Source organism: Polypterus senegalus, chromosome 8 (assembly GCF_016835505.1).
Source record: "Polypterus senegalus isolate Bchr_013 chromosome 8, ASM1683550v1, whole genome shotgun sequence".
In the NCBI taxonomy this organism is placed as follows: Eukaryota; Metazoa; Chordata; class Cladistia; order Polypteriformes; family Polypteridae; genus Polypterus; species Polypterus senegalus.
The window spans coordinates 58213635-58228797 of record NC_053161.1 but is presented as its reverse complement, the minus strand read 5'-3'; the positions used below and the strand labels follow the sequence as shown (position 1 = coordinate 58228797).

At 35.1% G+C, this 15163-nt stretch overlaps 1 protein-coding gene across 1 annotated transcript in view; it reads right to left on the bottom strand.

Annotated features, from left to right (window-relative positions):
• Nucleotides 1–15163, bottom strand: part of LOC120533959 (mucin-19-like) — a 56895-nt gene that overhangs the window by 24475 nt on the left and 17257 nt on the right. Inside the window, exons 11-20 of the mRNA XM_039761115.1 lie at nt 13489–13696; nt 11571–11690; nt 11083–11203; nt 10863–11001; nt 9823–9906; nt 6733–6802; nt 5721–5858; nt 4884–5033; nt 3858–3952; nt 1679–1805 (exon numbers count right to left, since the gene is read on the bottom strand). Coding sequence (XP_039617049.1) covers nt 1679–1805; nt 3858–3952; nt 4884–5033; nt 5721–5858; nt 6733–6802; nt 9823–9906; nt 10863–11001; nt 11083–11203; nt 11571–11690; nt 13489–13696 — 1252 coding nt within the window. The remainder of the gene's footprint in view (nt 1–1678; nt 1806–3857; nt 3953–4883; nt 5034–5720; nt 5859–6732; nt 6803–9822; nt 9907–10862; nt 11002–11082; nt 11204–11570; nt 11691–13488; nt 13697–15163) is intronic.

Sequence of the window (15163 nt, the reverse complement as noted above, 5' to 3'; positions counted from 1 at the left end):
TTCAGTAGCTTTGATTGATAGATGAGGATCTGTCTGCCGACAGGAGTGACTATCTCACAAGTAAATGAGGAAAATACTACATACAAAATATACAAGTTGAAGTGACCTCTCTCAAGCTGAATCTGAAATTTGAAACTCTGAACATCACACAGACAGGAGTGAACTCAGTCACAAAAGGAAGTATTGATTTTACATCGCTGAAAAATAATAATTTGTAACTGAATGTTCCTCTGTTTTATGGATAGATGACATGCAAGAGAGAGCTGCTTAGGGGAGGATGGATTTAATTATGGCATTCGTTTCTTAGTAACATACATAATTGCATTACTGTAGCTGTGGTCTTAAAAATCCTTTCAAGGAAGCATTTTATTGGAGATTTATTTTAGTAATATGCTTTAGTACATCCATTGGACAGATGCCCTTTTCCAACTCTTAAACCATGTGCGTGTAATAATTCCATTGTATATGCATGCAATGTGTAAATGCAAATGGTTTTAAAATGAGTTATTTTTGAACATTCTTAAAGATGGGGAATGGTCCCAAATATTTTATGTACTATCAGCACCACTTCACTGATAATAAGAAGGAATTAAAGAGAAGATGGGAAAGAACTGGGCTTCTTGCTAAATGTCTAATCTTGTGGTTTGTCCTCTTGACAATGAAAGAGCTTCTTAGTTCATGAAATACACTATAATGTCAACACTGACTAACTATAGAAAAAGCAACATTAGTCCCCAAGATGAAGATTTTCAGGCTTATGTGCTAGATGGCAAAAACAAGCTTTAAACTGCAGAGAAGTTGAAGAGAATGCTTGTCATGACATAAAGAGGAGATAAGTCGATTTACAAATATTATGTTATTTGAAGGAAAGCTGTTTAGTAACTGGGGAAATGGGATGGTTTCTCCAAATCCTTGATTTTGTGCAACACCTTATTAGAATATTTATAATGTCTTATACTACTAGCACCTCTTGGCAAACAGTAAAGTGTAGTGCCATTGGGTGTTAATCGACTTTGTTACCAACTCTGATTGATTGTGTTTTCCTAATCAAATCAGTTTACCCAGCAACTATAAAAGTGTTCAAAAACTACTGTAATGTATGATGAAATGTTTGTTAAATTTAGTAAAGGCGTGTACAAAATAAACATGATAATTAATGAGATATTTACATTGTAATTGTAAAATAGATCTATATCAAGCACTCAGAAGAGCTTCATTAAAGTATGAATATGCTACATTTGTCATGCATAGAACAATGTACATTTTTGCAATTGGTGATTCATAATAAATGATTTATTATTTCTAGCTGCATTTTTCGGAATATAGCTACTTTTTAATTTTAACCAGATTTTTATTATGTTACAGCATTTGGCCTAAAATAATGTATATGTTTCTATTAAATGACTTTCAAATAATATGTATACAGTATAACAAAAATAAATGATATACAGTAGAACTGAAAGTAGCATCAGAACAGGAAAAAGGAAATTTAGATTAAACAGTACACTGATAGTTACTGTAACTAGCTACTACTGTTCATGCTTTAGTTGTTACAATATGAAAGAAGTAGTTACAATATCTAAAACATTTCAGGTCACCTTATCACATCAGACTCCTCTTTGTATAAGGAGTACAATGTGATGTAAAATGTTAATCAAGTAAAGTAAGAAAACTTTACCACAGTCATCCCCTCTCCATCCTGTCACTGTTAAACCATGAGCTGCACAAGCTTTTGCATAGTTTCCTAGTGCATCACACAGGCAGGTCTGAGCTCGTTCACAGAGGCAAGTGTTGATTTCACATTGCTGAAAAATAACATGCATGATTTCACAAATTTATGCTGAACAAAAATATAGTTACCATTTTAATTTATTATTGTAACAATTGATGAACTTCACTAAAATTATTAGAAGAATAATCCAAATTCTCTTTTGGTTAATTTATATTATTGGTAACATTGGCAGTCTTAATTTCTTTTTAATAAAGTTAAATGTTTAAGCTATTAGAACTAAATTTTAAAAAATCAATACATATAGATCAATATGAACTGCTCAAAACAATTAAAGAAACACTAACACTTTGAAAATACATCAGATCTCAATAGGGAAAAAAATCATGCTGGATATCTATAGTGATATGGACTGGCTAATGTGTTAGGAATGAAAGGATGCCACATCGTTTGATGGGCTGAATTCAAAGACACCCCGAAAATCAAAGTGAAAAAATGGTGCAGCAGGCTACTCCATTTTGCCGAAATTTAATTGCAGCAACTCCAAATCGTACTCAGTAGTTTGTATGGCCCCCATGTGCTTGTATGCATGCCTGACAACGTCGGGGCACGCTCCTAATGAGATGACAGATGGTATCCTGGGGGTATCTCCTCCCACATCTGGATCAGCACATCACTGAGCTCCTGGACAGTCTGACGTGCAACTTGGCGGCGTCGGATGGACAGAAACATAATGTCCCAGAGGTGTTTTATTGGATTTAAGTCAGGTGATTATGGGGGCCAGTCAGTGGTATCAATTAATTCATCCTCCAGGAACTGTCTGCATACTCTCACCACATGAGGCCAGGTATTGTCGTGCACCAGGAGGAATCCAGGAGCCACTTCACAAGCATAGGGTCTGACAATGGGTCTAAGGGTTTCATCCGATACCTAATTGAAGTCAAGGTGCCGTTGTCTATTCTGTAGAGGTCTGTGCATCCCTCCATGGATATGCCTCCCCAGACCATCACTGACCCACCACCAAACTGGGCATGCTAAACGATGTTACTGGCAGCATAACGTTCTCCAAGGCTTCTCCAGACCCTTTCATGTCTGTCACATGTGCTCAGGGTGAACCTCATCTCATCTGCGAAAAGCATACGGTGCCAGTGGTGGACTTGCCAATTCTGGTGTTCTATGCCAGTCGAGCTCCACGTTGCCGGGCAGTGAGCACAGGGCCCACTAGAGGACGTCGGGCCCTCAGGCCACCCTCATGAAGTCTGTTTCTGATTGTTTGGTCAGAGACATTCACACCAATGTCCTGCTGGAGGTCATTTTGTAGGGGTCTGGCAGTGCTCATCCTGTTCCTCCTTGCCCAAAGGAGCAGATACTGGTCCTGCTGATGGGTTATGGACCTTCTATGGCCCTCTCCAGCTCTCCTAGAGTAACTGCTTGTCTCCTAGAATCTCCTCCATGCCCTTGAGACTGTGCAGGGAGACACAGCAAACCTTCTGGCAATGACGCGTATTGATGTGCCATCCTGGAGAAGCTGGACTACCTGTGCAACCTCTGTAGGGTCCAGGTATCGCCTCATGCTACCAGTAGTGACACTGACTGTAGCCAAATGCAAAACTAGCGAAGAAACAGTCAGAAAAGATGAGGAGGGAAAAATGTCAGTGGCCTCCACCTGTTAAACTATTCCTGTTTTAGGGGTCATCTCATTGTTGCCCCTCTAGTGCATCTGTTGTTAATTTCATTAACAACACAGCAGCTGAAACTGATTAACAGCCCCCTCTGCTGCTTAACTGACCAGATCAATATCCAGATGATTCATTGACTTGATGCTGTAAAAGTGTTCCTTTTATTTTTTTAAGCAGTGTGGTAGCCTTGCACCAATTAAACTTGTACAATGAACAAAATCTCAATACAAAAGATTTTTATTATGAAGTTGCAGGTAGCGTAGTGTATATCATCTTTCATTTTAGAAATTGAATTCTTCCTGTAAATTAGTCATTTTGGCAAGGTGGATAATATTATCAAAAATAATATTACCTAGAGAAAAAATACACATTTTTGCAATAAATTTCCCATGCAATTTATTGCATTTATATGAAGATTATACTCATTATTTAGTTATAATGTTACTCACCTTGACGTAACTTTCATATTCCACAAGTGAGTGACATGGTGCAAAAACTCCATTTGGATCCCTGATTTGAGCACACTTCTCTTTCCCATATTGTTCTAGGAAAATAATCAAATTATGAAAGTGTGCAAGAATCAAAAGGTTAAAGTACTGTAAAATATAAAGCAAAGCAAATAACTATGAGAAATGCAAATCAAGTTACACCTTATAATAAGCTAAAAACAGTTTCCCCTGTTAGAGATCAAATATTTATGGTGGCAAATGAGCTTGAAATTCACGGAATTACTTGTCACTTTCAAATCCTAATGATTTTCACCAACATAAATAAAGCAATTTAAAAATTACCTTGTGACATGAATAAGTGTAGATGTGTCAGCAATGGTAAAATTTAGAAATGTTTGCAACATGGAAAGAATTTAACTATCAATATGTACGAATTTTTTTTTTTATTTGAAAACCTATGGTTTTGGGACTTTTATGGTGTTCCCTGTAACTACTCTGATAATTTTCTGCTCATATTAATATTACATTAATTGTAATTTTGCATGCATCATCTCCAGCTACCAAATCAGAAAATAACAATGGAAGTATTATTGTAATTCATATAAAATTTCTTGACCTCTTTGTATTTAATAGAATGGAATTTTGAAATGAGCAAGATCTGGCCATCAAAATTACCCAGAAGTAAAGTAATTTTCGTATAGCTAAGACTTTCATCACTTATCAGTGTCATCCTTTTTGTTATTGTTCTGTCTTATTTTTACAGTTCTTTCATATCAATCAGACTGTCTTTTTTCTAAAACCTGCTTAGGTTATTGTGGAATCATGTGGGACAAATTTCATACTTAGGAAGTAAATAATCATTCCAATTCCAGCCAACACAGGGTGCATGGCAGGAAGCAAACCCCAGGCAGGACGCCAGCCCACCGCAGTCAGCTGATACATTTTGTTTGTGTCAGAACATTATTAACAAAGAATAGTATTACATTGAATAATGCATTCAAGTCTATATCATAGACTGAGTCTTACCATACTCTGATCTAATGCAAATAGGAGGTGGTATTACTTCACATGACCCTGTTGCCCAGGATTCTGCAAAATTATCTGCTGAATGTTCTAAAATTCCAGTGCTTGAAATGAATTCATCTGTAATTTTATCGTTGTAGTTGCCACACAGACCTGTAAATAATAAAAGAAAAAAAAAACAATCAGAAGTAAATTCACCTATGGACTTTTATACTTCAGAAGTAACTATCCAACCATTCACTGAAGCTGATAAACCAGCATGTTGTCATGAAATATTTCTGAAGTCTTTAAATACTTTCAAAAATGTGGAAGCACGGCTTTATGATAAAATACATATAGAAGAGAGTAAGTAAATCTTTACTGTGTTTGGCAGATTTTGCAGTAACTAATTTTTGATTATTACATTATGGGTTATACACAGTAGCACCTCACTGTCCAAACCGTTAAAACAAATTACATATGTTCAGCTCAGTACTTGGGAACATTATGAGGAAGTGTGCAAAACATACTACTGTCTTTCTCAACTATTCCTTGTTTTGTTAATATTTTACTAGATCTCCATGGTTTATTAGTGAGATAAAAAAGAAAGCTCTTGAGCGTTTATTTTGAAAATTACACAAACTAGTTAAACAATTACAATTATCCAGCCATCTATCACAGACATGTGATAAACCTGCTATGTGTCTGATTCTGTCAGTGATGTGTACTCATCCTCATCTTAGCCACTAGGCCACAATACCTATGTTACATAAAACATGAAAGTTTGTTTGTGATGTCTTCAACTGATTGATTATGCTGTGTGGCAGTTTAAGTTGAACGCACATGATCTTGGAGACATACCTTTTGTAGAGCCCTTTGCTTCCACTGGCAATGTTATATAAAGTTGCATGTTGGGAGCCATTTGAACCTGCAACTTCAGACCAAATGATGTCTGTACTTGAACATATGTTGACAGTTGCCAGAAAATGACCACTGAGTCTAAGGAGTAAACAGTGAAAGTAAAATATTATAACTTTTTCCTAGCATAGTTAACATGTCATCAAAATCCACTGACAAGCTATATGATCTTAGAGAATGCATGATTAGCCATCCATAGTCACTTGGAATAAGACTGCCAAAAAATAATTTGTAAAATCTTTTTAGAGAGTATAGCAAACACATTCAAGAACTATAAAATTAGGGCTACAGACAGCTATTTCAGCTTTTGTATCAATCCATAATGAATGTTCATGGGTGTAAATTAATATAATGGATTTCAATTCATTCTTTTTTTTTTCACACAAATGGAGTTCAGGCTCTTTTCTATAGTATTGTTCTATATAAGTATGTAACTTGTTAATACACACACACACACACACACATCCATCTTAAAAAGAGATTAAGTCTCTGTATGTATGTCTGTGTGTCAGTCTGGTTGCTTTGTCTCTGTCATTCCAAAAAATGGTGCATCCTAAACATTTTAGTAATAAAATGCATTGCATTTGTCGTTCCAGTAGATGGCACATTACAAACATTAACACTGCTTTTATGTATCCCAAACTAAATGTTTTATAACAAAGATAAATCCATTACCTGGTGTACTGCAAACATTAACACAGAGGTGTACATTGATTACTGAGACTTCAATCAGTCTTAAATGGTTTGCACAGCTAATGCTTATATATTGTATATATTCTAAGTATTTCACAGTAGAAGCTCATGCAGGATAAGTAAAGGTAGTTAAAGTTCAAGGCCTTCTCCACAAGGCCATGTGTTAGATACAGTAGGTTAAATAGAGACATTTTCTAATTTATGCCATTTCTTTTTATTTTGCATTCTATTTCAGTGACATTCAATGAGATGTGTCCTTTACCTGATTTGTAGCTATCAGTGATGACGGTTGAGCCAACAGACACTGTTTCATTGGAGAAGGTGAAGATTTCCTATGAAGATTTAATAATTTATATCTTTCAGAATATGAAGGAATGCATGAAAAGAATGCATTATATTTGCACATCTATTATGTCTTAAAAAGAAAATATAAAATTTATGTGCAGTATAATTACAACAGTTAAAGCCCTACTTAACATAGTTTCACGTCAAAAGAACGGTATTTTGTTTTACATTTTATTTCATATTTGTGTTTCATTAATGCCAAAAAATCATCTTTTGGTGTCAACTAAGGTTATTATAGTTAACGAAAACTAAAATCAAAACTGAAACTATTATTAAAAAAAAATTTTCGTAAACTGAAATAAAATAATTAACAAAAATGAAATGAAAAACTAAAACTAAACGAAACTATTAAAGTAGCTGGAAAGACTAACTGAAATAAAATAATAATTTACTAAAATATTTTTAGTTTTCATTTTTGAATAAATATTGTTGCTGTTAGTCTTTAACACTTGTAAGTTTTAACTCTAAAACAGAAAGTCACCCACCATGAGCCACCCGCACATATTCATCCTGTGAACTGAGCGAGCTGAATACGGGTGCATAAAGCGTGCGAAACAGAAAACGATTTACGTGCCGCCTTGCGCTTGTTGTATATCAAGATGTAATTCAAACGGCTGAAATTAGAATGTGCTGGTCAACAAAACCTTTACCGTATGAATGGAAATATCACAAGTGAGTAACGTTTCTGTTTATTTCTTAGGTGACTGCTTTTTCTTGATAGCAATTCATCTGCCACTTTTCACAGTAGAAATCATTTTTACTTTCTCATATACGAAGTATTGAGAAAGTATAGTAATCATGAAAAAATTCAACCTCGATATTTTGCTGAATCTTGACGTTATAGACCTCCCAGAGTCCAAAAGTACAGTTTTTTGGAATTGTGTGTGTGCGCATATGGGTATGCGTGTGTCTGTGTGTATGAAAACACGATAACTCAAATACGCAATATGATGGGTGAAAATTGGCATTTGGTTATTACACCACAATTGTAGTATTAGTATTAACTTTTGGGCCAAATCCATCACCCGGAAGTGGTACTTTACCCAAACACATACTCGATTTTTTTTTTTATTCATGCAGCTGCAGAGTCCAATTTATTCAACTTTACTTTTATAATAACTGTTCAATATATGGACAGCACGGTGGCGCAGTGGGCAGCACTGCTGCTTCGCAGTTAGGAGACCCAGGTTCGCTTCCCAGGTTCTCCCTGCGTGGAGTTTGCATGTTCTCCCTGTGTCTGCCAGGGTTTCCTCCGGGTGCTCCTGTTTCCTCCCACAGTCCAAAGACATGCAGATTAGGTGCATTGGCGATTCTAAATTGTCCCTAGTGTGTGTGTGTGCCCTGTGGTTGGCTGGTGCCCTTTTTCCGGGGGTTTGTTTCCTGCCTTGTGCCCTGTGTTGGCTGGGATTGGCTCCAGCAGACCCCTGTGACCCTGTAGTTAGGATATACCTGGTTGGATAATGGATGGATGGATGTTCAACATATTATTCATTTAATTTGATTTGTTGTTGATGGTTCCTTAATGTACATAATGTAAAAATATAATCATTGTCTTGTGGTTTACTCCTCAAATATCCATCCACATATCCGAGTATACAAGAAAGTCAGGGGGAGACCACTCCCGGTTTTGAAAATAAACGGCAGTAATCAAAAGTCTGACTAGGTCATCATACAAGATCAACATATTGTTGCTGACAAATCACTTTTGCTTTAAAAACATCGTTTAACAATGAAGTGATACAAACAAAGGTCGGCAGGCAAAGAGAGTCTGCCAAGCGATGAAAAACTAAACATACTAATGGGTTTTTGTATTTATTCTATATTTATCAATTTATCCTTTTTAGTTCATATTCACAACTCAAAATACCTGATATTGTGAAAGTAACCCATTAGCAGAATTATATTTTAAAATAGTTGTCTCCCTTTTTTCAATGTTTTTCTCTCTCTCTCAAAATAGATAGTTGAAATATCATATTCTTTTTGTCCTTATCATACATATTGCATACCAGGGATTACATCCAAACCTGCTGCAGTAGGCTCCAGGTTCCTGTGATCCTGCTCTGGATAAACAGGTTTAGATAATGTACAGTATATCTTGTTCTTAATCTCACATGCTGTCTCTGTCGTGTTATGCCTGTCTGTACTCCTATTACCTGCTCTTGCTCTGCTCATTATGGGTTTACTGTCCTTTATGTTGGGCTATTCAAGTGATTTTCATGAGAAAATATTTTAAAAATTATAAAATTGTGTAAAATTGTTTATATTCAGTATCTAGTTTTGATTATGCTTGTTTTTATCAGACAAAAATAAAACCAGATAGTAAACCATGTCACTGTAGTAAGCTTCCACTAACATTAAACTCTTATCCAAATCTATTAAGTGTACAAGTCTGTGTGATTGTGACACAAAACTAAACTTTGTAGGAGCTCCATGCCATAATTACTAAAAGTTAAACTGAAACTAATAAATATAAAAATAAAATAGAAATGTCTTTTTGAAATAAAAACTAAACTAAAACTAAAAATACATGAAGAAGGAAAACTAAAACTAAACTGAATTTCCAAGTAAGGTCAGAAAAAATATAGAAATAAAAACTAATATAAAAAGGCAAAACTATAATAACCTTGGTGTCAACAGAGTAAGCTTTGTGCATTGTTCCTTTTTTTGTGTTTCTAAGGACAGTCCTTTTCTCTCAGACATGTACTGTATGTATCAGTTTGATTGGTCACTTCAAAATGGCTTGGCATACGTGGGTACTGGCACTGTAGAAACATGGATGTAACCTTCTTTTGACCGATTTCCTACAGAGCCCACATTGTGTTCACTACTGAGGAGTTTATCCAAGTTCCCTCCTTCAAAATGTGGATGATAAAATTACAACAAATCCTACTTTTCAGTGTTTTATTAAACAAAGGATTACTTGCAATAATGTTTTTTCTCTGCACACAATTATGGAGTAAAACGTACAATAACTTGATAAATGAAAATGCACAATTTTAAAACTTACTGATTGTAGGGACAGTTCCACCTGGGTCAAGCATATTCCATTCTTACATTTTCTCAAAGTAATTGAGACAACCCAATCTTCACCCTGGAGGTTTACAAATATAAACAAAACAGAACATCAATTTTTACATAACAGCATAAAAGAATTAACTATACTCTACATGTTCCATGCAAAAGATTATTTGCACAGAAAATATAAAGATGAATATGAGATATGAAAGAATAACACAGAATGCAATAAAGATAGTGATGTGAAATGTGTGTCTCTATTTAGGAAAACTGTGGGGAATGTAATGCATAGAGTGAAAAACTGGACAAGTGATATTCAAAGATACTGTCATAGTGAACAGTTATACAGTAGATTACTTTAGAGTCTGAAATTGAAATAATTCATACATTTTTGTCTAGATGGGTATACAGTATAGTTTATAGAGTATTTGTCAAGTTTTGTACTTGTAATTTGATCAATAAATATGTTCTTAATAATACACTTTGCTTCATCTTTACCAATAATTAACATAAAATTAACTTGTCAAATGAACCTAGGTAAAATTAGTCATGATATTGTTTACAATTTCTTCTAAAAGAAACTCAGAGGTTCAGGATAAGCATAATATGTGAAAGTTATATGGACATGTAAGCAACTAAGAATAAATGTTTTAAAATTTAAAAAAAAAAACTTGTTAATTCTAAGATATAAAATTACACATACATACATTCATATAGTGATTCAATAAAAAGAAACACGCAAATCATAAAGATACGCTATTTAAAGGTCGTTCAAATTGAAATATTGGCTGATTGCTCAGGGTCAAGCAGTCAGTAGGATGGGAAGTTAATCTAGTCTAGCACATAAACGTAATTATTGTTATTAATATATTGGTACATAAAAATATTGTAGGCCATATATGTGGACCATTTGTGTCTATAAATCAAAATAGACAGTCTCTAGTTATAAATACATAGATACATTGTTGTAAAGTAATGCTCTGTTTAAAATAATATTATGCAAAGTGAATCAAGGACAATTTCAGAACTTACCACTGCTGTGATATACTTGCAGTTTCTGTATATTGAGTAGGTTTTGCCATCAAATGTTTTAATAGCTGACCCGCCTTCAATCGTGCATCGAGACGTGCAGTCTTTATTTTCGCAGTCCCATTGACCACTCTTACAAACGCTGAAATAGTTATAAATGTGCATCATTAAACATATCTTACTTAACAGTCATTTTTTTCATTCTAAATTTAAAGATGCTCACCATGACTGACAAAGTGATTCACGGACTTCACCAGATTCATAGATTTTACCATCAAATTCACACGGGCACTGTTTCTTCGTCACACATTTATTTTTTCCACTAAGATCATCGAGGACTGTGCCTTATTTTAAATGGAAAAATCATAACAATGTGTTATATATAAAACAATATTCACTATTTTCTCTGTTTAGTCATTCAAAGAACTTCACTTTAAAGTGAGTCAGTTCTTAAAGCAGCCCAAACATGCAGAAGATATTATACATATTTACAATATAACATGAGGGGGCAGCGTTCACTCCAATAGTTTTTTCAGAACCATGGGGCAGGTATTACCTAACGGAATCATAATGGATACTAATCTGGTTTTTATTCCTGTGTTGAAAGTTCCTGTCTAAAACAAGTGCAGCTACTTTGTCAGTTTGTTGCACTGCCATTTTAACATTGTTTTATTTGGTTTATAATTTTTATATTTTTATTAGTCATCTTACCATATGGACATTGACAAGTGCTTATCTGTGAGTCATCAGAAAATGTTGGATTGGAGCATGTCTTGGGGACGGCTGGGCCAGCCTCACTGTATATCATGTTACCAGGGCAGGAAGGTTCATCTGTGAAGTGTGCACAAATAATGAAATATTATGAATAAATACATATTATATATATAAATACATATTATATATATACTGTATATATATATACACAAATAAATACATTTGCTTTTCTTAAAAACATAGACACCCATTTGTTATAATTGTAGTTTTTCAGTCTTCTGTAGTATGATCATGTAATATGGCTATATAGAGTAGGTATTTGGACAGTGACACAATTTTCATAATTTTGTCTGTGTACACCACTAAAATGAATATGAAGCAAAACAATCAAAATGTGATTAAAATATAGACTTTCAACTTTAATTCGTGTGGTTTAACAAAAATATTGCATGAGACATTTTTTACATGCCCTCCCCTGATTTTCAGGGGCTCAAAAGTATTTGGACAAACTAACAAAATCATACATATAATGATCATTTTCAATATTTGGTTAAAAATCCTTTATTTACAGTCAATGACTGCCTGAATTCTGAAACCCACAGCCATCTCCAAGTGCTTGGATTTCACCCTAGTGATACTTGCGAGGCCTTTAATACAGCTTTCCTTTCCTTTGCTGCATATATATTGGACTTTCTGGCACCAGTTTTGTCTTCGGCAAGTGGAATGCATGTCCAATTGGGATAAGGTAATTGAGTGACTTGGCCATTGAAGACTATTCTACTTCTTTACTTTGAAAAGCACTTGCTTTGCTTTCACAGGATGTTTTGGCTCATTGCTCATCTGTACTGTGAAGCATCGTCCTGTCAGTTTTGCAGCATTTGGCAGAATTTGAGAAGATAGTATAGCCCTATACACTTCAGAATTCATCCTGCTACTTCTGCCAGAAGTCATATTATCCATAAACACTAGTGACTGACTTCCATTCACCACCATGCATGATCGTGCCATTAAACTGCTTCCACCATGTTTGATTGATGATGTGGTATTCATCGAATCATGAGCCATTTCTTCTCTTTCCACCATTCTGGTACATATTGATTTTAGTTTCCTTTGTCCAAAGAAGCTTGTTCCAGAACTGGACAGGCCTTTAAAAAATGTTTTCTGACAAAGTCTGATCTGTCCTCCCTATGCTTGAGATTTATCAGTGGTTTGCATCTTGTGGTAAGCCCTGTGTCTTTACTTTCATGATATTTTTCTCTTGATTGTCGACCTTGGCAATGATAGGTCTACCTCCTAGAGAGTTTTCTTGGTTTAGTTAAATGCTGTGAAGGGGTTCTTTATCGCCAAGGACAGAATTCTACAATCATCCAGCATCCTTTTTAAGAATGTACCAAATTGTTGATTTAACCACTCCTTGTATTTCTGCCATATCTCTAAAGGATTTCTTTTGTATTTTCAGCCTAATTATGGCCTGTTTTTATTTGCGTGGACAGCTATTTGGATCTCATATTGAGAGTTCACAGTGACAGTGTCCAAATGCAAATTCCACACTTGGAATCAATTGCTTAACAATTAATAAAATAATGAGGGAACTGCTCCGACCTAGCTGTGGACCACCTTTTCAGTCAAATGTATATACTTTTGAGCCCCTGGAAATGGAGGCGCTATGTCGAAAAATAGCTGTCATTCCTAAACGGCTAATATAACATTTTTGATAAACCGCTTAAACTAAACTGAAAGGCTACACTTCAATCACAAAATGATTGCTTTATTTAAAATCCATTGAGGTGGCTTACAGAGCCAAAATTATGAAAATTGTGACACCATCCAAATCCGTATGGATCTGACTGTATACCTACTGTATTGGTAAATGTTAAAAAATAATTTTGATTAAATATTTAATTATTTCTCTTACCACAATGCTGAGAATCTCTCCATGTTGGTGAAAGTTCTGCAATACCATCACTTGGACACTGCCTGACTATCTCCTCATAAATGGCACACGCACACTTAGCTGGATTTGCACAGTTACATGTGTCTTTTCCACAGAGTTCCATGTATGGCCAGATTAAGTCATTAGGCAGACAGGAGAAAAAGTAGTATGAAATATCATTCTGGCACATCTGAAAATATGAAAAAATATAAAAATCATTCATATGTAGTGGGCTAAAGTAAAATAATTACACTTAGTTTTAAGATCATATAAAATGCCTTTCCAAGATGGACAGCAAATAAGAACTCAGGCAATTGCTATCAATGATATTAATTAGTTTGAGAAGTTGTATTATGTTTTTATTGGCAAAGTAAAATGAAAAATAAATCTAGAATTTTAATTATATTTTGCAATGCCATTGCATTGTTAAATTTAGAACATCAATAAATCATATACAAATGTTTTAAACTGAAATTAGAGTAATTGGCACTAAAATTCATTACTTTACATAATTCTACAATAATTCCTGTAAACGGCAGTCTGCTAGAATGAAAGCTTTGTATACAGTGTGCTTTTGTATTGCTGATTGCTTGTGCATGTAAAGTATTGGCTTCGAAGTACAGCGTAACCAATAAAACTTACACACAACTTAAAATTATTCTCATCAAAATTTGTTTTGCTTTTCTTCATGCTATGTGCTTAAGTTTAAAACAGGCTTTAAGGCATTTTTGGAAAGACAAACTTGTGATGTTTTCTATGTGTGTTCAGCACAAGCTAATAAGTATGAAAAGGAAAATGTAATTTGGAGAAAAGTTCACAGACATGCTGCTAAACTGGGAAAATAGAGGCCACTGAAATGTATTAACACAATAATTCTGTGGAGTGTTTAGTTGTTGCAGACTCGTATGTGTAACAAAGTGTTCTGCTTATGAATGAATAATTCCATTTCAAGTGTGAATCTTAGTCACAGGTCATGTTGATAACAGGGATGTTTATGTTGATACAGTATCAGGCATCCTAAAATGACTGATTCTTCTTAAGTATTGCTAAGCATCCTAATTAGACTTGGTGAGGCTCTAAGATGTATGAAGCTTGTGAAAAAGTTACACAAGAAGCTCTCACAAAGGTGCGTACCAAAGCAGAACCTTGGGTCGCTACAAAAAAACTGAAAACATTTATGTGCTTTTTAATTATTTAAGGCATTTAAAGTGAAAAATACAAATTATTCTCAAATAAATACATTTACTGATTACATATTTAAAACTACAGTATACATAACAAAGGGCGGCACGGTGCTCGCAGTTAGGAGTTAGGAGACCCGGGTTCGCTTCCCGGGTCCTCCCTGCGTGGAGTTTGCATGTTCTCCCCGTGTCTGCGTGGGTTTCCTCCGGGTGCTCCGGTTTACTCCCACAGTCCAAAGACATGTGGGTTAGGTGGATTGGCGATTCTAAATTGGCCCTAGTGTGTGCTTGGTGTGTGGGTGTGTTTGTGTGTGTCCTGCAGTGGGTTGGCACCCTGCCCGGGATTGGTTCCTGCCTTGTGCCCTGTGTTGGCTGGGATTGGCTCCAGCAGACCCCCGTGACCCTGTATTTGGATTCAGCGGGTTAGAAAATGGATGGATGGATGGATATACATAACAAGCTACATAAAATTTTAA